This window comes from Kogia breviceps, chromosome 6 (genome assembly GCF_026419965.1).
Source record: "Kogia breviceps isolate mKogBre1 chromosome 6, mKogBre1 haplotype 1, whole genome shotgun sequence".
NCBI lineage: Eukaryota > Metazoa > Chordata > Mammalia > Artiodactyla > Physeteridae > Kogia > Kogia breviceps.
In genome coordinates, this window is record NC_081315.1 from 1,051,908 (window position 1) to 1,079,241 (window position 27,334).

A 27,334-nucleotide genomic window follows, 5' to 3' on the forward strand; every position below is an offset into this window, starting at 1 on the left:
CCAGATTGCGGCTGGCGGGGAAGAGAATATAAAACGGATAAATGGGTACAAACACCGGGCTCTTCCCTAACAGAGGGCAAAGTAAGAACGGTATCTAGAGATGGACAGAGATCCCAGGAAGGGCTCTTTGTATTTAATCGGGAAGACAGATAATCAAGTTTAGTTGTCGTTTCCTTTGTGAAGAAGAAAAGGGACCCTCTAGGATTTCTGAGGGCAGGATGGAGCGAGTGTGGATCTAAAGGAAGGAATGGAAGCTTTACAATGAAAAGGGCATCAGCTGGGGCCATGCATAGGCATTTTTTCAAGCCGCGCTGAGATTCACACTGAGTCCTTCTAGAGACCCAAAGGCAAGCATCATGGAAACACAGAGGTTGGAGTTACAGTAAGAATGTCGCACAAAGACAAGGAAGCAGGAACTTTGAAGTGATGGTCAGGGATCTTCTAAGTCATGGACCAACGATCCAAGCTGGGTTTGTAAGAAAGTGACCTGAGGGGGTCGCTAGGTAACAAGGGGGTTCCGAGAGCCTAGAAACTTCTATGAAAAAAAGTTTGCATATCAATGAAAGTTTTTCATCCAGACACCTATTAAAGAGGGCAGAGCGCAAAGCATTTGTCGCAAAAGGGCAGATCGGATTAACACCGAGACTTGAAAGCTGCTTACTTGAAACACAGAAGATGGAAATAAAGGGCCCTGGTGATTCTTCCCCTAAGCAAGGGCACTTGTTCCAGACTCTGAAATTACACAGTGCGTCACCTTCTGCGAGGTCAGTGCCTTAATAAAGAAATAAAGGATTCTCTAACTTCTCCAGAGATAATGTGTAAATAGACGTCACTCCAGGGGCTGTGTGTCTTGGGTAGACAGCAGAGCAGCTTGGGTGGTGTCACACGGCAAGGCCTGGTGGGAGAGGCGACATTATTATTATGGACCACAAAAAAGGCCTTGTGATCTCTGAACATACAGAGAATATTAGACTGTGAAAGTAAAGCTGCTTCAAAATCATGCATCCATTCCTTCGGTCACTATTTACTGATTTTTCTCTAAATACTAGGAACTATGGCAGGCATTTGGAATATAATTATGCGCAAAAATGTATACATTACCACTCTCTGTGGAGCCCCCAGATGAGCTGGGAGCGCACGGCCACCACACACTGACATCAGTGTGATCACACAGGGTAGCAAGTGCATGGCAGGGGCAGGACAGACCTGCAAACCCAGGAGGAGCCGCCCAAGGCTTGGGGCTCAGCAAGCCTCGCAGTGGAAGCGATGCCTGCATGCACGTCTGCAAGGCGAGCTCAACAAGTGAGGACCTGAAGGACCGACAGAAGTAAAGTGTGTGGGGCAGGTCATGGACCTGAAGCAGAAACGCCCTGGTGAATTCCAGCAGCGGGAAGAGGGCTGGAGGCCGGAGGGAAAGTTGAGCTCGCGAGGGGAGGGAAGCCCAGACCGAGTCAGCAACCCGCCTTGCAGCCACAAGGTTGAAAAGCTTCCCCCCTCCCCCCAAGTTAACAATCCATGGGTGGTTTGGGGCAGGAAAACGACGTAATCAGATTTTGTTTGACAAATCAATCTGTCTGTCGAATGTATTGAAGGGGAGAAGGTCATCTCGACAGGGGGATTGTCGCTGAGACCAAGAGAACAGCATGCAGACAGGGAAGCAGAGGCGATTTAAGACGTGCGTGAGCACAGAGATCGGAAGTTCAAGGTGGGAAGAGAGAGATGGGGTGGCGCTTCCTCCCTCGGTTTCTAGGTCTCACGACTGGATATAATAGATAAGATAATAAAGTATCAAATAGTAATATGATTAACCATAATATAATCAATAACATATTAATATATAATAAGGAGGCTAGAGAGAGATGTGAGACTCTGGGATAAACCCAGATTTTAGGGGAGAAAAATCATGAGTTTTTTTGAAGGTGTTTTGAGTTTGAATTGCCTAAAAATGAGATATTTAAGAAGCAATGGACTCTAGCTGTCTACAGGTATACAACCGGGAGTCACTAGTTGCATAAAAGGTGTGTGGAGCCCTGGGCGTGGACGCGATTTGCCCGTGGGACCAGAGTAGAGGGTGAGAAAAGAAAAGGGCTCGAAAGAAGCCTTAGATGGAATACTTAAAGGTGAGAGGAAGGAGGAAGTCAGCTTCCTAAAGGGATCTGGAAACAGCGTCGGGAGGGACGGAGGAAGTGGGGCCCGTGTCCAGGAAGCTCGGGAAGCAGGTTCTAGATGGAGGGGCAGCCTGCGACGTGCAGCTTCCCCTTCCAGGTCAGGGAAGGCGCAGACAGAAAATACCTGGACCCCTAAGGGGCTTTTATGAAGGTATCCTTCGTGAGGGGATGGAGCCAAAGTCAGAGTGCAGGGTGTGAGGACTGAAAAACAGAGACTCAGAAGGGCTGACAGCGGTGTTTCTTTGAGGAGTTGAGCAAAGAAGGTGGCAGAAGAAAGATGGAACGGTGCTTGGTCTGCCCCAGAGAAGGGCTCTCATCCAATGCCCTCTTCATTGTATACGGTTTAAAAGTTAAAGGTGGGCTTCCCTGGTGGCGCAGCGGTTGAGAGTCCGCCTGCCGATGCAGGGGACGCGGGTTCGTGCCCCGCTCCGGGAAGATCCCACGTGCCGCGGAGCGGCTGGGCCCGTGAGCCGTGGCCGCTGCGCCTGCGCGTCCGGAGCCTGTGCTCCGCAACGGGAGAGGCCACAACAGTGAGAGGCCCGCGTATCGCAAAAAAAAAAAAAAAAAAAAAAAAAAAGTTAAAGGTAACAGAGCGTTTAAAATCGGAGGAGCTCACATGAAACTCCAGCTGTCCTCGAAATGTCCGCTTATCTCACCGCACAGGTCTGCAGCACTAGCTCTTGTTGCCAAAAGAAAACCCGCGGCTGGGGGCTTAGAGGACTTGCCCAACACGACAGCCTGGAAGCCAGGACTGAAACCCAGCGCTGCGGACCCCAAGTCCTGCCGTCCTTCGCATAATTCCACTCGGTTCCCCAGGAAGCTCTCAAGATCACGGGGGCTCGTGATGCAATACCGGAGTGACTGGAGGCCCCCAGTGACCCTGAGCCTTAGCTGTGCAGGAGAAAGCAGAGCCCTGCAGTCTGGGCTGCTCTGGCCCTGCAGCTCCTGGGTCTGACACGGGCTCCCCCTTGATATGTTTGAAAGAAAGCAGCGGGGATCCCTGGAGAGATTCCTCTCAGAAGCGGGGCCTGCAGATGTGCACATACACGGTCAGTCGTGACTCACGAACTGCCGAGAGGCAGAAAGAGCCAGGAATCCAGTGAGGAGTCAAGCACTCGGCCAGGGCTCGCGTTTTGTACTCACGATGGCTGCCCTCCAAACGTCTGGTCTCCAGGATGGAAACCTCTTTCCCTAATTCCGTTATGGTCCTCAGTTCGGGGGAGCTACTGTTCTGCTGTTGCTGTTGTTATTCAAAGAACCCAGGTTCCTCTGATATTGATGTGATTCTCCTTGGCTACAAAGTAAACGTGTCCTTAATGTAATTAACTAGAAAAGAAAATGTTACTTTTCCTAAGCATCAGAACTTTTCCTTAAAAGCTCCATGTTTTTGTATATTGTGAACTCTGGACACAAAATAAAGAATTTTTAAACGTCTTTCTTCTTCAGGATTATTCCAGCGCTTCTTTATTTTCCTCCCTCTGCCCGACCTCCCCTCCCCTCTTGGCCACAAGTCTGGAAAACACAGAAAAACATTACCTTGCCTCTTATTTGTAGGCTTCAGGAAATGTCTTGGAAACGGTAAACATTTATAAACATGCAATCAGTTGGAAATTTTCTGTCACCTTCATGAAAAGTTAAATCAAATGGTTTAACTTAATAGAAACGTACTTAACCAAAAAATAAATTCAACAGACATGAGGAGAAATGTCTTACTGTATCTTGAAAGCAAGAGTGGATGTCTATTAGTTTTGAGTCCTTCTGGGAAGATACCTATGTATTATCATCACAAGAAAATGTATCCTCCAAAATGAGCATATATCTGTAAGGAATGCAAATTAGAACAAATTGTAGCTGGTGAACTAATAAATTATAAGTGATTAAAACTATCTAATTAGATTTATGTATGCTTTTTTTTTTTTTTTACAAGCCACTATTTTCAGCTTTTTATTACTAACAACCAAATAGTATTTCTAACTGATATACCCTCAGAAAATTACCTGGACAATTTTTCTATTAATTTTTCTATTAGTGGCTTTGGGTAAACCAGTTTTTTCCCCAGTTTTCTTTACTTGAGACAGAGTTGAGGACGAGATCCTGGATAAAAGAAACAAAACAATGTATATACCCAGAAAGAGATTAGGTATGATTATGTGTTTTTAAGGCAATGAAAGTAAAAATGTTATTTCACATGACACAGTATTCCTTTTCCTCTGAAATACTTCCTCATAAACTAATTTATGACAACATAATAAAAAGTGCTTCTTCCATGACTTAAAGAGTTGTATTTGAAAACATTTAAGAAAATAAATGCTATCCTTAAAATAAGTCGAATTGTTATTGAAGCCATCTAAGGATCAAGTAATAGTACGCGCCTGCTGCTTCTTTGCGGGTTTCCTGAGCTTGATTTAAATACCAGGACGGTCACGGTCATGGTCTGGGCTCCTGGGAGTCTGGCCCGGGGATGGAGAACAGAGGTTAGCGCGCAGGAGGCCCACGAGGACGAGCCCTTGTGAATGACACCTGTGAAAACCCACCTGTGGTGCGTGCTCTGCAGTCCCAGCAAAGGCCTCCGTGGGCCCCGGCACGGCTGTGAGGCCCCGACGACCCTCCGAGCTCTCCCGACGGGGCGCGGGACCCAGATGTTTAGAGCCAACGTCTGTGCGTCATTGCACAGCACCCCCCCCCCCCGGGATGGGGACATGACCTTGAGCCCTTCAGACACAGCAGGTACCAGCTATGCCTCCCTCCCCACCCCTATGGCTACATTGACATTTCATTTCTCTCATCACAGCGATGCTGCCCAAACTTATGGAAAGAGGAATACGATGAGGGTGTGTTTGATTGGCGACGTTAAGAAAAAAACCCTGTTAGGGTCAGACAGCTCCTCTCCCAGCATCAGCACAGCTCCTCTGGATCCCCTTTCAGGGCTGTGATCCTGGATAAACACGCGGCAGGCTCACCGAGCGTAAACATCCTCTGCTCACTTCTAGCCACTGTGGCACTTCAGCTGCACTTCGCTAATTAATAGAGTAAGAGCCGTACCATTTGTTTAAAACTCAGAGTTTAATTTAGGGTTAGAATTGTCCCCTTCCGGCTGGCTGCGTGCAGGAAAGGACGCTTGAGTGAACTTCTTTTTCTTTTCCCTCTAGCTCGGCTCCCCCCATCCCGCCACCACGGCCCCGGTGTGTCTGTCGCTTGTGACCCCTCCTGCTCTGAGTGGAAGGGGCAGGGAGATGTGAGAATCGGGGAGCAGTTTGGTTAGTAAGGAGCAAAGTTAAGGGAACAGGAAATTGGACTTGCCCGGCACTGAACGGGTCTTGATTTCTTCTCAGCAGCGCCAGTGTTTGCACCTGAAGAGCAGGTTCTGCGTGTGACACTGTGTGCCTCTTCCCCGGTCCACTCCCATCCGAAGTTTGAAGGCGATTCCGAGGACACAAGTAACGTGGTTTCCTCTTTGTTGCTAGATATGCTTCTCTACCCAAAGCCAAAGGTATCGGCCCCATCACTCCAGTCGACCCTTTGGAAGGTGGAAATGGTGGCGAGCACACTCTCTCTCTACACATGGGCTACGTCTGGTCCAGAGAAGCTCTGGTGTGGATGGAAGTGTGGCTTCTGACCACTGAGCCAACCTCCCTCTCAGTCCTCTGCAGCCTCAGGCATGTGCAGTCGATACCCAGACTCTGACTGGTCTCTGTGAACCTTCCCACAAGTCTTGCGGGAGACGTGTTTCCTTCCCCGTGGGAATTCACAGCACGCAACGCTCTCCAGAGAAAGACTCGGCTTCCGACATCGTCAGCCTTTCAGCTCCGACTTGACGTCCTGTCCTCTGAATCACTGAAGGGTCAGAGGTCCCGAGCCAGGTTTCTTCACCTCTTTCTCAAGTCTTGCATGGCTGGTGCAGCGTGTCATTTTGGAAAATAGTGACACTCACCATGAGGCTTTTGTGGGTGATGTTTATGCCTCATTCAAGAATGAGGCCCTACGAGCGCTCAGTTTTAACAAGCTGCTCTACAACATTATACATTCACAAGGCAGAAACAGAGCCATACATATTAACCCGCCAGGCTCTCATGAGACACAACGAACCACACCCCAACACGCACCCGCTAGAGACTCTAAGGGAGACCTGGACCGAACTCCCTCGTAGGCCGAGTTTGCTGGCATCTCTGATGACACAGTCAAACCCTTCTTTAACAATTTAGGTCACTGACCTGACTCACAGGAATCAGAGGTTTTATCTGATATCAAGCTTTCCGAAATCATTCCAAAGATACAGGCAAGCGCGAGGCTCAGAGAAAACAGAGCCATCGGAGCCATCGTGGCGGTTCCGCAGACTCTGGTTCAGAAGAGAGGAATTCTCCACGTGAGTTTCTTGGGGTTCCTCAGACGGCTGGAACGTTTGAAATATGAAATGGCTCCAGGGAGTGACATCGCCTGCATTACTCAGGAGGCCACATCTTGCGGATCCTGGGCTCTACGTCTCTCGGAAGTCCTCAGCTAGGGGTGTCCTACTAACAGCAGCTCAGAGTCAAGGGCTTTTCTTCCTAACAAATGACATTAGCCTATGACCCAGAGGTCATGCATAGGTCATAGACCAGGAGATCAGAGAGCAGTCACCTACCTCCTTTTCTTTCTCCTGGGAGCACTTTCATCGCCTGTAAAAGAGAGGAAGAGGATCTCAGACCATCTGCTTTCACTCTTTCCTCCCAGGCATTTAATGCTTAATGTACAAATGGGACGGAAAGAGCTGGCTTGCCTCTAGGGAATCATTTATAACCTAGTGTAGTACAGACCAAACAGACATTCAGGGGTATTACACAAATGTAAGTGACTCACAGCATAAGCGCAGGAGAGGGTGCAGCACGGGGAGGGTGAGAATGAAATCATTCATCCAAGGCAAGGTGGGGTACCATCGCCACAAAGAGACAGACGAGGGGTCGCGATCTCAAACAGCAAATACCACATCCTCAGACAAGAAGTGGGGGACAGGCCAAACTAGACCAAGGCTACGGCCAATGGGTTTTTAAATCATACTGTGGGTCAGCTGTACACCACAGAGTTCACCACTTCGTGGGTTTCTGAGAAGTTTAAAAAAGGGTTGATGACGCAGATAAATTTGCAAAGGCCTCTTGGCTATTAGGCAGAAAAGGTAAAGGATGCTTTTACCTTAAAAGGTAAAAGAATACAAAGAGACCACCAGGAAACCCACATTTTCCTAAGGCTCTACCCTGAACTTCCTCTGGCATCTGTGCTTTAGAATTTCTACTGTCTTTTTCCATCTCTTCCTGCTCTTCCACCTGCTATATTCAATATATTTTGAAGGCACTACCTATAGCCTAGAGAAACGGTAGGCTCTACGAGAGGGTTTTGGAAATAATTATATAAATATGCATAAAATCATTATTCTGCCTTTAGATCTGTGCAATCCCTCTCACCTCTCTCTGAATATTTTTGAAGACATTAAGAATCAGAGTCCTATTCTGTCCTGTATTCTCTTTCTGGTTTACTTCAAAGCAATCACAGATGCATTTCTTGGAAAGCGTAGGGGTGCTCTTTTCTTCAATTTAATTTGCTTATTTATTTATTTATTTGTATACAGCAGGTTCTTATTCATTATCTATTTTATACATATTAGTGTGTATATGTCAGTCCCAATCTCCCATTCGTCATTCTTTCAATGACGTTTTACAGTTTTCTAGGAGACATTTTGTACGTCTTGTACATCTTTTGTAGATTTATTTCTAGTAATTTGATATTTTTTATTGCTGTTATAGATGATACTTTTTTTAAAAAGATTTTGTTTTGGTAAATTGAAATAAAATTGATTTCTTTTCTTGACTTCATATCTAGCAACTTTCTAATTTGCCTCTTAATTAGAATTTTCTGTAGATTCTTTTGGATATTTTTACTTCCCTGGTGGCCCAGTGGTTAAGAATCCACCTGCCAATGCAGGGGACATGGGCTCCAGCCCTGATCTGGGAAGATTCCCACCTGCCGCAGAGCAACTAAGTCCGTGCACCAACCACAACTACCGAGCCTGTGCTCTAGAGTCCGTGAGCCACAACTACTAGGCCCACGTGCCACAACTACTGAAGCCCATGTGCCTAGAGCCCGTGCTCTGCAACAAGAGAAGCCACTGCAATGAGAAGTCCATGCACCACAATGAAGAGTAGCCCTGCTAGCTGCAACTAGAAAAAGCCCATGCGCAGCAGCGAAGACCCAACACAGCCAAAAATAAATAAATAAATTTATTCATTTATTTAAAAAATAAATAAATTCTGGTTTAAGAAAAATGATGATTTCTAAATGATGTCTATATTGTTTATTCTTTTCCTTTCCTTATACCTTTTAGTTATCTTATTTCCTTATTGTACTAGCTATGTCCTCCTGTAATGTATTGAATAGAAGTCTGAGATGTTAAATTTAAAACATTGAGAGCAGTCATTATTATCTTGTTTCTGATCCCAATGAGAAAACTTTCAAGATTTCACCATTTTGTATGATGTTTGTTTAGGTTGTTTTTTGTTTTGTTTTTGTTTGTTTTTTGAGAAACTCTTAATAAAATTAATGTTAGTCCTTTGTATTTCTGGTTTACCAAAAGCTTTTGGTAGTGGTGTGATGAATTGGGCGATTGGGATTGACATGTATACACTGATGTGTATAAAACTGATGACTAATAAGAACCTGCTGTATACAAAAAATAAAGTAAAATTCAAAAATTTTTAAAAAAAGAAAAAAGTTTTTGTTCATTTTTCAATCATGAATGAATATTGAGTATATAAGATGCTTTTCTTGCACCTGTTGAAATATCCATAACATGTTTTCTTTATTTTATAGTATGTTGAATTATATTGGATGATTTTTTTTTTTTACTGTTAAATCAACCACCTTTCCTAGAATAAATCCAACTTTAATATCGGCATTATCCTTTTTTATAAATCACTGGATTTGCTAAAAATTAGTTTAAGACTTTTTCATCATGAGTGAGTTGACCTGTGATATTCCTTTTTTGTACTGTCCTCATCATGCTTTTGGCTTCATAAAATGAATGGGACAGTTTTAACATTTTTCTGTTTTCTGGAAAAGTTTGTGTGAGATTAGAATAATTCCTCAAATGATTTATAAAATTCTCTGTAAAGACATAATTATAGGTTTGATTTCTGTTTCTAGATAGATGGAGAACTATTCAGATTTTTGTACTTCCTTTTGTGTACGTTTTAAGAATTTGTATTTTCCTGGGAATGTATCCATTTTATCTACATTTTCAATTTTATTGGCCTAAAGTTATTCATAGTGTCATTTTATGATATTTAGAATGCCTGTAAGATCTAGAGTGTTAGATCTCTCATCATTCCTGACTTTGGTTACTTGTGATGTCTCATTTTTCTCTGGTCAGTCTCAGTAGAAACTTATCAATTCTGTTAGTCTTTTCTAAGAATTAACTTTTAGTTTTATTCATCCTCCCTATTGTACATATTTGTTCTATTTCATAACTTCTGCTCTTTATTATTTTCTTCTATTTTCTTGGGCTTAATTTGCCTTATCTTTCTAAGTTTTTGAGATGTGTACTTAGATTAATAATTTGCAGCATTCTTCTTCTCTAAAATATGCACTTAGAGCTGAAGATTTGCCTCAAGCACAGCTCTAGTTGGTTTAATATGTTTTAATACATAATTATCCATTGTCTTCAGTTAGAATATTTTCTACTTACTGTAAGAAGGTTTCTCTTTGGTCCATGGGTTATTTAGAAGTACATTTCTTACTTTTCTGTCCAAATATATGGGGATTTCAAAGTATTCTTTTATCATTGATTTCTAACACAATTACTCTGTGGAAGGAGAACATTTTTTTTTAATTGGGGTATAGTTGTTTTACAATGTTGTGTTAATTTCTACTGTACAGCAAAGTGAATCAGTTATACATATACATATATCCACTCTCTTTTAGATTCTTTTCCCATATAAGCCATTACAGAGTATTGAGAAGATTTCCCTGTACTATACAGCATGTTCTTGTTAGTTATCTATTTTATACATATTAGTGTATACATTTCAATCCCAATCTCCCAATTTATCCCACCCTCAACCCCCTGCTTTCCCCCCTTGGTGTCCATACATTTGTTCTCTACATCTCTTTTAAAGATAATTTTCCAACACAAGGTCAAAACTACATATTTGAAAGATAAAAATCTGTTTAAGAATAAAATCTTACTCAAAGGAAATTCTGTGAAAAAACCTAACAGAAAAGTCAGGTAATTCATTTTCTAAAAGATTTGCTCCCTGCTGTGTAATCTGTAAAGAAGTTACAAAAAATGAAATGAAAAAATCTGACCCAGCAAAAAATATCAGAGAGGAAAGGTGGTGAGTGTATTTCAACATGAGCAAACTTAACTTAGAACGATCATGTTAGATGAATGGATAAAGAACGAGTGGTATACAGACACACACACACACACACACACACACACACACACACACACGATGGAATATTACTCAGCCATAAAAAAGAATGAAATAATGCCATTTGCAGCAACATGGATGGACCTAGAGATTATCATACCAAGTGATGCAAATCAGACAGAGAAAGACAAACACCACATGATATCGCTTATATGTGAAATCTAAAATATGACACAAATGAACTTATCTACAAAACAGAAACAGACTCACAGACATAGAAATCAAACTTATGATTACCAAAGGGGAAAGGGGAGGGGAGGGATACATTAGGAATTTGGGATTAACATATGCATATATATAAAATAGATAAACAGCAAGGACCTACTGTATAGCACAGGGAACTAGACTCAATATCTTGTAATAGCCTGTAATGGAAAAGGATCTGAAAAATAATAGATAAATGTGTATTTATAACTGAATCACTTTGCTGTACCCCTGAAACTAACACCACATTGTAAACCAACTATACTCCAATATAAAATAAAAAGTTAAAAAATGACAACAAAAATACAATAAAATAGATAACCAGCAAGGACCTACTGTAGAGCACAGGGAACTAGACTCAATATCTCGTAATAACCTATAATGGAAAAGGATCTGGAAAAGAATAGACGTGTATGTGTATATATAACTGAATCACTGTCGTGCACCCCTGAGACTAACACGCAGTTGTAAATCGGCTCGACTCCAGTTATATATATATGGGAATCTCCACTGTCGAGGCCACCCAGTCCCCCAGTCCCTTGGGGCAGCCCAGACTGAGACAACACTCACGCATGTCGTCTTCCGAATAAGAATTATCACGAATTAGCTCGTTAATTACACACCCCCTCAAAGTCGTTCCTTCCTCACCAGCAACCCGCCTGTCTAGCACCTAACAGTGACACTGGTTATGCAGAGTCCACTACGTTCAATAACTACAACATTTCAAAGCTTTAAGAAGAACAAAAAGAGGTCGCGAGCTGCCCGGACAACGGCTGGAGTCCCGAGGGCCTGGCGGGGCTTCGTTGCACTTCCCCTTCCTGCTGTGCCCCGGCTGACACGGCCCCGCCGAACACCCTCCTTATCAGAGGGAGCAGACGCCTTCCTGCTTCTCCCTGGGCCACAGGGCTCAGCTCCCGCCGGCCCACAGACGTACTCAGCCCGCTGTCCACACTCTCCCCGGAACCAGGGCCTCCCGTTCGGGGTGCTGCAAGCGTGCGTCCCGCGGGCTCCGCGTGACGAGCGGGGCCCCGCTCCCTGGTCTGTGTGCACAAGTGACTCATCAACTGCGTTTGGTCCCCTCCGTCCAATGTCAGGGGTGTGTGCTCAGCCATCCCTGAAAGTCCAGGGCAGGAGTCCCCCCCACAACGGGGTGAATGGGACGGGAATAAAGCACCGCCCCTCCCTCCCCCCTGACGGTTCTGAGCCCCAGCCTTGCGGAAGCGCCTAAACTAGAGCTTGGCTGCCCTCCGCTCCCCGAGCGTGCACCCACCCGGACACCCCTGAACACTCCCTCCAGGGGTGTGCATCCTAGCGCACACAGCAAGAAGAAAAGGGTCCTCCAGACCCCACACCCTACCTTGATGTGGGCTGCAGTGAAGATGGTAAACGACATTTTATTATTATTATTATTTTGCTGTAGCTCTAGAAAACCGAAGTTTGAGGGCTTCCCTGGTGGCGCAGCGGTTGAGAGTCCGCCTGCCTGCGATGCAGGGGATGCGGGTTCGAGCCCCGGTCCGGGAGGATCCCACGTGCCGCGGAGCGGCTGGGCCCGTGAGCCGTGGCCGCTGCGCCTGCGCGTCCGGAGCCTGCGCTCCGCAACGGGAGAGGCCGCAACGGTGAGAGGCCCGCGCACCGCAAAACAAGCAAACAAACAAAAAAACGAAGTTTGAGTTACAGCAGGAAATATAACTGCCAGGAGACAGAGCCTTTTGCATCTTTCGCCAGCCCTTTTTCCTCCTCTTTGCAGATGCTAATGAAAAGCCTATGTAGATTCAGGATTCTTGGCAGAAGCAGAATCAGAAAAATGAAGATAATTTGTATGTGTTGACTATTCAATAGAAATAGATATAAACTTCCTACCGGTCTTCTAAGTCTTCTGTTTCTGTTGTAATGCGTTGCCTCACTAAGTCCTCACGAAACACACAGCAGTTAGGGAAAGTCATCTCCGTGGCACAGTGAGAACGCGGATGCCCAGAGAGTTTTTAGGGAGTTTTCCCAGGTCACACAGGGATGGATGATGGGGCCAGAACTGGAAACCAGGAGAGCACTTAAAGGCTATCCCCTGCTTTGCCGTCTCCTCCGCAACGCGCGCCCGGATCCAGGTAAAGCTCTGGGGGCACCGCAACATCCAGCCTTCTTTGTTACAAATCCTCCTCTAATTCTGTCCTCCCCACCTTCAGCTGATTCCTCCCAGGCACCCTCTGGAGCCTCCCCCAGAGGGTGGCTCATACAGATACATATTCCACAGAATGTACAGGGGGCTCAATGGAGGAATATTCTACAATGTCCATTCATCTCTACAAGCGCGCTACAGAACCAGCAAGAGTGTCTGAATTCAGTCGATCAGACTTGTGTGCCGTGTGTCCCCTCGGGACGCACTCTGACAGCGCTTACTTACTCCCCTGCCCCCCAAGTCCCAGGTGTGACCTACAGGGTCTCAAACCTCTGCCGAGGGCTTCAGCACACTTACCCTTGTGGGTCTTGAGATGGCAACACACCTTTGCCCCTCTCCTTCCCTTCCATCTTGTTTACCCACACCCTCAACAGCTGGTAGGGAATTTTTCTAGATGGGTAACTGGTGCATGAAGCCTCATCTCAAGGACTGCTTTTGGGAGACACAGCCCAAGACAGCAACCTTTCTATACAGAACACATTCTGAAATGAACTGCTCCTGACCGTCGTGAAAGGACCTCAGTTGGCCAGGATCGCCTTGCTTCCAGCGCTAGAAATAATTTGTGTCTATGTTGCCTTTTGCATACGTCTCAGCTGATCAGTTACGTGTTGGCTTTATCATTGAACTTGGAATTTTCGTGTTTCCTCCATCCTGCTCCCGTGCTGTCTGCTGTGAGCTCATCCATGTAAAAATGTACAAACCCTTCTTAACGTGTACCAACGATTTTATGATGCCTTTTAATATCCCCTGCAACCTGTAGTTGAGCAAGACAACAATTATTGTCCCCATTTTGACATGAGGCTGCTGCGTAGGCTTGGAAGGGAGGCCACCCAGGCGGTCGTTAGGAAATTATGCTGCTGAGCCTGGGATCCAGGTCCTCAGGTTCCTTCACTTCTGAGACTAAGTCCTCAGGCCCTGGGAGTCATCAGCATCGTTCTACATGTTCTTAAAATCTCTTAACTCTTCTACTTTCTACGTTCAGAACAACAGATCTTACATGGGACATCAAAGCAGTCTGGGACCTTCAATTCCGTGCACATGTGGCAAATCATTACATTCGAATAGTAAACCTCCCCCTGTCATTTGTACTCTGGATGCAGCCATGGGTCACTTGCCATGGTTATATCATCTGGAACAAAACCACAGCATGCATAGGAAGGTGCCTGAAAGGGAAAGTACCTTTCTGATTCGAAAGACAGAATTGGGAGCGTCAGAAAATGTCTTCTGTTGCATTGCTCACCTTCTGCACTAAATCAGGTTATTGTGACCTCACGCCTCACAGTTATTTTATTCCCAGATTTTTCTCAGAAGGTGCCCATGGAGGAGAAGGGAGGGACAAAATCCATATATTTTGACTGTAAAATATTTAAAAATTAAAATACATTTATCTTGGCCCTTATAATTTTCTGATATGTTTATTACTCTTTCTCATTCCTTATGTGAAGGTGTTATTTATGATCCTAATTTCAAGTAATGCATTTGATAAAATAATCATTAATTATCTTATATTGATAGGAAACAAAGGCAAAAACATATAGGAATATATTGACTCTTCTCAGTATTTTAAAACATTTTATCTCAATTTTCCATTGGAGATTTTAATTCAGTGGGGCATATTCTAAAATTTGTTTTTTTGATATTTTAAAAAATTGAAGTATAGTTGATTTAGATACACTTCTTTTTTGGTTCATGAGGGGAAGGAATTTTTAGAGGTCATGTTGCCTCTTCATTCTGCACAGAAAGCTTTCCTTTGCCAACAAGAACAGTGTTGATTGAATTAAGACCACTATTGTCTGTATTGGGAAAAAAGTCCATATCTGTCATGCTGTAAAATAGAACTAGAAAAAGCTATTCATTTCTTCTTGTTCTCATAGCAATCTTTTGAATACACTTAACATTCGATAAGACTTTACAAATGAGATTAAAATAATATAGTTAATTTAAGTCATCAAGTATTTATTGACTGCCTACTATATGCCACACACCCTTCTAGATCTGAAGTTATATTGGAGACCAAAGCAAATCCAGACTCACAGAAGTTTATTTTGGTGAAGAAATACAGACTATCATGTCAGACGGTGGTAAAAAGTTTTTCAAAGAGATTAAAGTCAAGTCATATCGATAGTGCAGGTGGGTACAAGCGTCAGAGGAAACCTTGCTGAGTGGAAACCCAAAGGAAGGGCTAAGTCAGTCTATTCACGGCTGGAAGGAAGAATATTGCGGACAGAAGGAGAGCAAGTGAAAAGGCTCTGCGGCAGAAACACGGCCAGCATCTCTGAGGAAAAACAAGGAACGGAGAAGGGGATCGTGTAGCACCTAGGGGTCCACGGTCTATGGTGAAAACTCCGGCTTTTACTCAGGATGAAACAGGAAGTTACAAGGTTGGAAGCTGGGGAGTGACACGGTCTGACTCAAGTTTTAAAATTCAAACTTTTCTAAAAACCTGACTGCTATGAAAGGAAAAAACCAAAACAAAACAACTCATTAGGAAGCTATTGAAATCGTTCTGAAGAGAGATAAGAGGAGTGGGAGGCCAGGGCTGAGAAGTGATTTGACGCTGGTTATATTTTGATGGAAAAGCCAGTGTGGCTTCCAGGGGGATTGAATGGGAAGAATGAGATTAAAAGGAATAAAGAAAAACCCAAGTTGTTTGGCCCCAGTGATCAGCAGAACAGGCTTTTCTCCCTTTGAGGAAAGGGAAATCCATAGAAATAGTGGGCTAGGTGAAGAAGTGAATAGCTTACAAACTATGTCTAGATACCCAACGGAAAATGTCTCCTAAGTGGTCGGATGAAGGCGTCCATAGTTTAAAGGAAAGTCAAGGCTGGAAGTAGGCATCTGAGTCATCAGCACACAGAGATAGATTTAAAGCCAGGGGATTGGATGAGACCACAAAAAGGAGTGTGGAAGACACAGAAAACAAAAGGGAACTCGGAACTTCATGGACTTTGTTCATGAACATGTTCCCAAGCAGAAGCTCCAAAGATAGGAATTTCCTATGAATTCAAATACTCTATTTTTTGCAGAATTGGTACCAAACAAATTAAAACTGGCATCATCCTTTCATAAAGGTCCTCTCTTCCCCATGTGTTGCTAAAAATCCTAAGTTCTGGAGATATCTATTTATGGAAGTTCTTTTTCACAAATTAATGGTTGACTGTGATAATGTCAGACAAAGAATGGTAAATGGTGAAAAGAAAATATGAACCAAACCATCTAATTACCTCCAATAATCCTCCCTTTGTTGATAAGTATCCCTAATTATCTCTTCATCTTTGTAATTCATCCACGTAACCAATCATTTCCTTTCATCCAAATGCCTTCTTTATTTCTAAACAGATTGAACAAATCTACTTACAAACCCTGTAGGCGGCTGTGGGGGTGTGGGTGTGCGTTTAACACATTTTCATCTTCATGTGAACTCCTGAAACACTCTTTTCACTTTGTTCAAAAGCATTGATTTTGCAGAAACAAAGCTGTGACCAAACACACATAGCACATAGGACACCTAATAGGATGGTTCTTTAGGAGAAGTGGTATCTGATCAGAGAGAGGAAGAGAAAGAGAGAGAGAGGCTTTATAAATAACATTAAAGCAATGTGAGGCCTATTACATAACACTAGAATTTTACCAATGTACTAAATCCAATATATCATTTTGTATATTTTTATACATTATGTTACATATGATATATAGCATATATATGCTGGAGTTGTGTATATACTTTTAAGTACACATTGTGATATATTTCAAGTAGGCACCAAACACAAAACTGTTTTATAACCAAACATTTTTCTGGCACTAATCTGTCATACCAGCAACATTTCAGCATTCTTGAATATTGGGGTAATTACATTTTTTTTAAATCATTTTTTTAAAAATTTTGGAACCAAATTTTTACCATCACAGAAGTACTGGGGAGAAGACATAGAATATGTTGATAATAAACGAGTGTCACAAGCCAGCTTTCTACCCTTCGTGCAGTGATCATTTATGTTCCATCCGTCCCCAGAAACTTGAAATGACCTTCCAACAACAGCTGTTATGATGGATGCCCATGGACCACCTGACATCAATATGGCAGATGTGTGTACTCGCCGCAGCTGTCAGCACACAATAGAAGTGGCAGGAAAGCTACTAAACCTCTTTCTACACACAAACAAAAACAGTTTGCTTGTTTGCAGGTTAGAGAAGGAAACCCTACATTCAAGGGACAAAATGAAGTAAGCTGGTTGTCTTGCAATGCACGGGCTAAATTAGTTATTAGTCCACTATCCTCCAAAACATTGTTTTGGCCTCCTAAGAAATAGAGACACGTATCTCTTCATGTCGACTCATTGGCTTTGCATGATTCTATTAGGCTCACAGGCAAGAGAGAACAGTTGTTTCTGTAAAAGTCATCACCTCAGACCCATCTTAAGTCGTGCTGAATCTTACAAACACACACCTGCAAACACACAGGCAGCAGCATTTTACCATAAAAGACGGCGGGACATGTTTACGTTTAAATGTGGTTTTGACAAATTACTCCAAAAAAATTCTCTCAAGTCTGTTTCATCCAGCAAATGTGATGCTCAATAAGACAACCAACCCCTTGACAACAAGGTTTACTCCTGGTGTCTATTGGTGTCTATTTAGGGTTTCTCGGGTTTATAAGTTAGATTTCTTTGGTCCTTTTATAGGTATTTATGTTCCAAAGAACAAAACAAAACCAAACACGGGCTTGCTTGTGCTGGACTTCCGTGGTGATGGTTTCCATCAGGACTAGCCTCCTCTGGGACCTGTAGCCCAAAGTCACATTTCTTTTCCTACTGTGGTCAAGTAACTGGCTCAAAAGCAAAGAGAGCAGTTGGTGAGGATATTTGAAGATCCTGTTTTACTGGCGGAAAGCAGACCACAGTCAGGAAGCACAGCACGTGCTGGGCAGGAAGACGGTACAAAGTGCGAAAACACAAGTGAAAATGCAACAGCAAATATCTTCTCCTATAAAACACTTTAATTTTGCACTATAATTGCCAAAAGCATTCGAAGCCTAAAATTCTATAATTTTAATAAATACCTAGAAATTGTTTTGTTTTGTTTTAATTTACTTGTCCCTGAAGGAAATACAGAGATGAACACCTTACGTTATAATTGGGACATGTTTGGTGAAAATCCAGTTTTTCCAACCTATTTTAGTCTGTACCAACGTAAAGAAGTGAAAAACTTTAGAAGTGTCTCCCCTCATTCCAGACATTTTTCACTGATAAAAAATCAAAGAGTACAACTTCCAAGATTGTAAAGTTGGCCCAAACTCTGCGACTTGCAATCGTCGGCCTGTTTTCACTCCCTCCCTGGGCTGTGAGTCTGGGTTTGTGGTCTGAGCAGTGAACACTTTGCAGCCCACGGGAGCTCAACACGCAGAAGGAATTGTGTCTGGTGAGGCCGGTCTTTGCTTTTTCACTGCCCCCCCGCCGCCACGTTTTGTAAATGTTTAGTGTGGAACTAACATATATTCCTGCTTTATCTTCTGCTTTTCTTCATACTGTTATACAAAGTTGCATCTAAATAGTATGATCCAGAGGAAGAGTTAACCTGTATACTTTCCAGAAACAAAAATACTTATTCAACTAAAATGAAAAACATGCATTATGCCTTAAGCAAATGGTGCCCATATATGCACAATAAGCACCTCAAAGAACTGGCAAGGGAATGTCAAAATATACATATGTATGTAAACTTTAGAGGAATGACTCAGAAAAGTATTCCAATTAATTCACAAATTACTTTACCTCTCTCTGTCTCTGTCTGCCTCTGCCTCTCTCTCTCTGTCTCTCTCTCTCCTAGTTATTAAGACTTGAAGAAGCTGAATCATTTGGCCTCAAATTTTCCACATTAGTGTCTAGTCTAAAATGGAATTTCTTGTGAAAGTTTAAGCAAAATCTGTCTGGCTGTTGTGAGTTATAGGAACACAGAAGAAATATGCTTCTCCAGTTATAAAAAATACTGTTAAGATTTTTCTTTTCACTCATGTAAATTAAATGGCACCAAAGCTATAAACTTCAGACTTGGAAAGGTTTGAATCACAACGAGAAAAGAAAACCTACCTGAAATCAATGAAAGTCTAAGTGTTTTTATTCCTTAACTTACAGAACATCAAGAAACGTGGTTTGAAAATAACTAGTAAGATATATCTGTTGACCTTTCTAAAAGGTCACGGAATGATTTTCATCGGGTAGTTGCCATGCACATCTGCATGCATGAGCCTTTTCTCTCTCTCCCCTAAATTCTAGGGAAATTAAGTTAAAAAAATTACAATATTAAAGGGAAGATTATTAAGAACTTACAAATCAGGAAATTATTAAATGAATAATCCATGAATAAAATTAAATATAAGTGAATGTTGTGTATGTGTGTAAGACATCTTTAGCAAAGCACTAGAATTATGTTTGGAGTACAGATCAAGTTTTCTGTGTCTTAATTTACGCATATTACACGTTGTCCTGTTCTCCACTCTCACTTCAGATTAATCCAGCCCTTCTCATCCCTGGTCTCTCATTCAGGCACTTAACCAGCTCTTCCTCCATCCAAAGCTATGATGTCAAGAATCCCTATGTATCACGGTTTATTAGCATCATCTACTTTATTACTCTAGATGACTCAGGAAAGGGCAGTTTTCCCATCACTTTCAAAGGGAAGCATCAGCACCTGCAGTTGTCTGCCCTCTGAGATATGAGTGAGAGTGTCCCTCCCCAGTCCCTATTTTTAGCAATGTGACACTGGCTTTGATTTTGTCACCTCTCTCCTGCATCCTTTTGCATCCTTGACTATAGGTCACTTCTTTATGTCTCGTAACATATTTGAAATGAGACTCAAAGTCTGTTTTTCTTTTCTCCACTCTGTTTTCCTAACACCTGTGCCACATCATCGTTTGTATAGGTGACCTTGGTCTTCCGGTTCCAACACCTCCATCAGACTTTACTTCCATGATTTCACTGTGACCTACCCCCACCTTTGCCCCCATTATGCTGTCATGGACCCAGATCTCCTACTTTTCACCAGCCTTCTTGCCTCGATTTAGGTTTCCGCCTCCTGTCTCCACTCCGTGCTCCACCTTGGTTTCTAAATGCAACTTTATCTACGGCTCCTTAACATATAGTTTTCCAGGTTATGACATCATATAACTACATAATTATATCTCACCTCTAAACCTTGGTCTATAAATGTCAAATTTTACCTGCTGACTTACTGCTATGAAAAATAACCACCAGACAGTTTTCTCCCCCAGGTCACTCCTCTTTGTTAGTAATACTATGATTATTATTATGATGATAATGATGATGATGGTGATGATGGTGGTGATGGTGACGATGGTGGTGATGGTGGTGATGGTGGTGATGGTGACGATGGTGACGATGGTGACGATGGTGATGATGGTGATGATGGTGGTGATGGTGACGATGGTGATGGTGGTGATGGTGATGATGATGGTGGTGATGGTGATGATGGTGGTGATGGTGGTGATGGTGACGGTGGTGATGGTGGTGACGATGGTGATGGTGGTGATGTTGGTGATGGTGGTGATGATGGTGGTGATGGTGGTGATGGTGATGATGATGGTGATGATGGTGATGATGGTGGTGATGGTGATGATGGTGGTGATGGTGACGACGGTGATGGTGACGATGGTGATGATGATGGTGATGGTGACGATGGTGACGATGGTGATGATGGTGATGGTGGTGATGGTGGTGATGGTGACGATGGTGATGGTGGTGACGATGGTGATGGTGGTGATGGTGGTGATGATGGTGGTGATGGTGATGATGATGGTGATGGTGACGATGGTGGTGATGGTGGTGATGGTGGTGATGATGGTGATGATGGTGGTGATGGTGGTGATGATGATGATTTATGATTTTTCTCTTGGTTATTTTTTTATGTTTATGTACAAAACTTGAATCTGCATCTGTTAAGCAACATTAGAGAGTGTTTCTTAAACTCTTATTACGTAAGAAGAGGAATATGAAATTATTATTCCTGGAGAGTAGAACCAGCTACAGAACTTCTGCTTTTCATTCTATACCTCTCTGTACTGTCTGAACAAACTGTCCTTGAGTTGCTTGTGAAATAAAAAAAATAAAATGGAGATGTGATTATGACATCCACTCACGATGACTGTTTTCTCAGAAGATTAGCTTTTCAGTCGTCCTGTTATGCTGTAATTCGTACAAACCACTCTTCCCATCCCCATCCCCCCAAATCTCAGCAGCTAATTTGCTTCCTGCTTTACAGTGTCTTTCCGTACTAATCCTATCGCTCTGCCCAGGTTCTGGCCCACTTGCCGAGCACGACGCCCTCCCACTGTGGACGGGCTTCACTTGCCCGGCTTGTGAGTGTCTCAGCTGCAGACCCTAGCCAGCCACAGATGACTTATCTGGGAAATTATGGTGCCGGGCCGCACATGCGACTCTCGATTTTGTATCACGGAAATTTGTCAGAAAGAAGGTCAGGTTTGCCACGTCCTTGAGTTAAGGCACATTGAACGAAAGTTCAACCCCCCCCCCAAAGCCAGATGTCTGTTCACTTTACCCTGCTCTTGCCACTGCCCACCACATCCCCGCCCCCCCCGACACACACACACCTGCCCGCCAGCAGCAGCCTCAGGGACACAGTGACAAAAACGAGGACTTAATCTTCAATTTCTCAGATTCCTCCAGCCCTTCTTGGCTAGACTGTAATTAGCTCCAGGTCAAAGAGCATTTTTTCCTTCATGAAGAGATTATTTAAGCTGAAGTAAAGGAGCCAATAAGCATTTTTATAATAATATGATGGAATTCAAAAGTTCTCAATATACTTTCTTTTTGCAACAATCCCTGGCTTCATGAGAAAATTTATACATTTATTTTTCCCTTAATTCAGCAATTTCAGCAGAATTCTCATTTGGGGAATGTATTCCATTTTATGTTTTATTCCCATGATTAAATAAAAAGAACTTTTTCTTTCACCACGTGTGTTTTTCAAGAGTGAACTTTCCATTCCATATGGTGGATGACGGTGGCCAGCCCATGTGCCATGATTCCCTGGCAGGGCTCTGAATTCTTGTCCCCAAACCAGAAAGGATGCGCTCACCACTCGGCTGAGGGGGCCGCCCACCAGAAGGAGACTCCTCGGGCTGCTTGAAAGCAACAGACAAAGAAAGAACCTCACAGCCAAGCAAAGGGAATATAATATTTTAAACCATTCCAAAAATGCTTGCAGATGTTGAGTACAAAATATGAAGGAAGGACAGTCTCTAAAATTGGACAGAGAAAAATGCAGATTAAGAAAGCCACGTTTTCCATTTTGGTGACCTAAAAGATTCATCCTCAGAAGAGTATTCGCCATCAAATAAGAACATCAAATCATTCCAGGAAAGTTTATCAAATCTACAATTTCTGCACAATAAGGCAGAATTTCTTTACAAATAAAATATTCTTCTGTATAGCTATAATCTCATCATTTTATAATCCTGAGGCCCCTTCCACCTCCCATCACCAAGTCTAAAACATGATAAAAGAATCTCATTTTTCGTCATTGCAGTAGAATCGTAGAGGAAAAAAGGAAAGGTCACCTAGTTCCAGTTTCCTCTGCCTTCCACGTCTAGCATCCTTAGACCTTTCCCATCTCTGAGCCAATGGACTTGTTGACCCCTCCATCCTGTGCGTCCAGAGCCGACTCACCAAGCACATCCCATGCCTTCATCCTTTCACTCAAGCATTTGGGTGAGTGAAAGTGCAGTGTCCCAGCACTGCAGAGACGGAGTATGACACCAGAGATCTCGTGGGGCTCACATTCTAGGAAAGGGACAGAGGCAAGAGATAAACACCCAAGGGGAAGATGTCAGGTGCTGTAAGTACCAAGGGCAGCAAGGACTCGGGGCAGGAGCTGGGGATAACGTACTGGGACAGTGGTGATGACTCTTAGGAAGAGTGCAGTCAAATGGCATTTGGGAAAACACCTGCAGGACGTGAGGGGCGAGTCGCCTGTCCATTCCAGACAGAGAGACAAGCAGTCGCAGAGATGCTGCAGGGGAGCACGTGTGTCAGGTTTGAGGGTTCCCAAGGCTGACAGAATGTATGGAGCAAAGACAAGGGAGGGGGCATTGGGGGCCACTCAGAGAAGAAACTGGACCAAGTGGCCCACGGAGGGACCGGATGGACACTGTGGACATCGGACTCGCCTCTGAGTAAAGCAGGAGGCGTCAGAGGGCTGTGTACTAACAAGTGCCATCCTCCGACTCTAGGCTTTACCAGGAGCCCCGGGCTGCCGTGCTGGGGACAGACCGCAGGGAGGGGGGCCTGGGGAGCACTCACGTGGAGCATGGCGTCGCCGGGAGCAGGGTGCTTCGGCTGCTGTTGATGAGACGATGCAGGACTCTGCATATTTTGAAAGCAGAGCTGGACAGGACTGACTGAGGGATTGGATACGAGCGTCAAATTGTGCGATGCCCGTGAGGAAATCTGATGTCAGACCAGGTTCGGACCTCCCGGTACACATTCCCAGGGGTCTGACCCCTGTCCTTGTACAGGATGCGCCCTTTCAGTGTTTGTATCTTCTCCTGTAACCCCAGCTGTTAAGGTAATGCCTTTCCTGTACTAGATGCCAAGTGATATTCTGTGAAATTATTAAGAGAAGGAAAAACTACAGCATTTTTACATTTTATTTCTACATGGAATGCTGTGTGGTAACTTGCTGGCTGGGTAAATTCCTATTCACCCATCAAAGCCTGATGCAGGTGTCACCCGAATCTTTCATCTGCCACTTCCGAAAGCATACTTAATTACTATCACCCCTCTGTTTTTGTATCTTGTACTACTGCATTTATTACCATGTCTTACAATTGACTTTTGTAGTGTAGTAAAAAAAATTTCAACAGATGTGCTCTTAGCAAACAAAGATACCTAATAGCCAAGGGTTTGTGTTTCTACAAAGTAATAAACTCCCAACACACCCTGGCCTCCAGAGTATGTGCTATGTACACAAATGCCAGTATAAGTGACTTTCAAAGGTGAGAGCAAACAATATATTGAGTATTTATGCGTCACATTCTACGTTAAGTACCTAAACGATCACATTTACTTTTCACAAAACACTAATAATTAAAACAATTGTTATCCTATTTTACAAATGAGAGAATTGAGGTAAAGATCCTTGGCCAATTCACACATGTTGTCAGGACCAGAGCCAGGTCTCTGCTCAGGTCTGGAGCAGAGAGACTGTCCCCAGCCGAGCTCTGTGCACTGCCGTCTTTCTGAAATGAAAGGGCTTGAGTTTTGTGCCCCGCCCTTGAGCAGACAGAATAGAGGCAGGAGATTAAATTTAAGGCAAATCAAATGTTCAGAAGGAATAGGAACTCAGACCGCAAACCTGAAGCCAAAACTGACCATGTTGACATGTATTTCCCAGGAATATCCAGAAATAGGAGAGGCAGGACCTTTCCCATGGGATGGGGCCTGAATCCATTTAATTTCATTTCCTAGAGCTTGGACGTTCTTCAAGAGACACAGGCACTACATTTATTTTCCTGTTTATCTCTTCTCAGAGTTCACATTTTCTGTAGGTTGCACACTTCCTTTCCATTTTATGACCTGCTACTGAGCAAGTTCTTCTTTGACTTAATGAAAGAGACTCATTCGAGTCTTCCTACTGTCAGGGGGGAGTCCACTCAAACCTGAAGAGCCTAAGTGGCTAGACCACGATCATACGGGTAATTGTCAGCACGGAAGCTGCCTGTCCTCTGACGACTGGTCAAGGACTCCATAGCACACACCACATTTAGTCTCATGGAACAGAGTCACATGCAAGAAAATGCAGACACAGAAAGGAAGAAAGAAAGGGAGGGTTTATTATCTTCTCTTAAAACTTACCACAAGCTCGAGATGCAGGTTGTTATTAATTCCATTGAGTGGAAATGCTCCTTCTTACTGATACTGCAAAGTCTACGCCAGCTCCTAGGTGGACAGTATTTTCATCTAATAGTGCTTTTCAATGTGGTCTCTGTCCTGCCTGTAAATTACTTCATTCAAGTCTGGCACTGCGTTGGGACCGTTTAGGCATCTGTGCTCCATTGAATGTCCCTATCCTAAGGTGTGACAGTAATAACCTTTCATGCAAATGACCATTATTAAATATTTGGCAAGTTCTCTTCCTCAGGTAGACACATTCGAAAAGCAGAACTTTTTCTAGCCAAGAATATCCAGAGAAGTTGATACATACTGTAAAACATAGTAATGGTAATGATAGAGTCACGCAATAACCAGATTAACTGCCATGGATTCTCAGGTATGAAGGTTTTTCAAATGCAGAGTTTCAAGTTCTGGCAAATTCTTAGAAGGAATATATCTCACAGGTTATGGACCCTCATCTCCAGCCTCCACTTCCTCCACAAGAACAAGCTCCCCGTTGCATCTCTCCTGCCCTCCCGCTACCTCACATGTCCACACATACTCTGTGAAATGTCTTCTCCTGTGTTTAATTAATTGACTTGCAGTTGCATTGCCCTCAACACTAAATCTTTGCCTGAAACAGGTGAGACATTTTCTACAAACGGTTACAGGCTGGATTAAATTTAAGCATTAGTTCAACGTGCTAGCACTTCTAGGAGGACATCTTGTTTTATGTGTCTGGTAATGACAACGTTGAACGATGAATTTCGTGGGGTCCTCGGCTAACCTCTGAGACTTGTGGCTACATCCCAGGGCTGTTCATCTCAGTCATACACTCTTCAGTCAGATGTACCTGTTTTTGTCTTCTGGAAGGACTATTTGGGGAATAATCCTGAGCATCTATTTTTCTAGACTCTTAGTTTCTCTGCAGTCAGGATTCCAGCCTACGTAGAGCAGACTGTGCTCTCTTGCCACCAACTCAGCCCCGGAAGAAAGAGGATTCCAAAGCACTTCTGGGAAGTGCCTATGGGCATAGTCACTGATGTTCTTTTCTGGCCCAGTGTCTCATGGGTTCACCTTGCTACCCCAGAGGAAATCCAGAACTACCACTTAAGGACACGTGTAAACGAATTGCTGGCCATGGCTCTCTGAGGCCAGCTGTTCTCCAATCCACCCCTCCCTCAGCTCAAAGACATGGCAATCCCAACCAGATTTGATAACAATATCCCCAACACACACCAGTAGCTTTTAAACTGTAAGGAAAACCAGAGTCACATGGGGAAGACTGTTAAATGCAGATTCCTGGTACCAGCCACTAGAAGACATCAAATCGAAGGATTTGAAACGATAAGAAATCTAAACTGTTTAAAAGTACCACGTATTTTTTGAGACAGGTGGTCTTTGGATTACAATACTGTGAAAACTACTGGCCTTCCACCGGTAATGCATGTCATCAAGTTTTTCTTCGTTTGACGCTGTTATTCTATGAATTAGGGCGATCACTAGAGGCTCTATCGGGAGAGACTCAGTGGCGCTTTCTTTCTCAAGTTGCTGGAAAGGAATGTTGAGGAGAATACATTTGCAGGGTACAGCTCTCTACTGTCCTATCAGCACACGTACTGGCAATACATTGTGTACTGGTATTTACTGCCTCAGTTTATAACTACTGCATAATCACGCTCCTAATTAAGTCATATCCCAGCAGGTAAAAGTTTTAAATGGCATTAATTTGCATATAAGGCCGGCAGAATGATCACAATATAGAACAAGCCACAAATGAAAATACATAGTAGATATATATCAGTCAGGAAGGAAAGTAAGTGTAAAATCATAAGACATTGAGAAACAATGACACAACAATTTGACCTTTCACTCAGATGATAACCTGACCTCAACTTTGTTCTCTTTGATTAAAACTAGATAGCTTCTTGAAAGCTGATTCTCTGCTCTCCTATTTTATCCAAGTTGCTGGGTCAAGCGATAAACAGTGAGGCTAAGAGAAATGGCTCCAACACTGAGATGCACGTCAAATCTTCCAAGAACCTCCAGAATATACTGAGCCTGAAGGATGGCTTTTGTGATCATTTTGTGTGAAATCCAGTACTGTGTCAGCCTCCTAGGGTCTAAAGTGTGCCTTTCTTGAAAGACCTCAAGATTTAGTCATCCTAGCTCTGAATGAGTGAAAATGTGCTTCGTTGAAACTTCCCAAGAAGTAACTTCATTTACTGTGGAATCCTGCATTGTTTATGGGCCTGATGAAAGTGTTTGGCACTTATTGATTCCCAGAGTATTTCAACTTAAAAAAAAAAAAAAAGAGAGAAGAAGAAGAAAGAAAAAATGGTGGAAGCTGAATATTTTGAATGCTGAAACAAAATATGTGGTTTCTAAACACTTACAAGTAAGTTAATGCAAAGATTTGCCTAC

The 27,334-nt window shown here is 43.3% G+C and overlaps 1 protein-coding gene across 1 annotated transcript in view; it reads right to left on the reverse strand.

The window, feature by feature from the left end:
• Positions 1-6,801: 6,801 nt before the first annotated feature.
• The window catches only part of PDGFC (platelet derived growth factor C), a 374,883-nt gene continuing 354,350 nt past the window's right edge, over positions 6,802-27,334 (reverse strand). Inside the window, exon 7 of the mRNA XM_067035424.1 lies at positions 6,802-6,823. Within this exon, the coding sequence (XP_066891525.1) occupies positions 6,817-6,823 (7 nt within the window). The 3' untranslated portion in view covers positions 6,802-6,816. The remainder of the gene's footprint in view (positions 6,824-27,334) is intronic.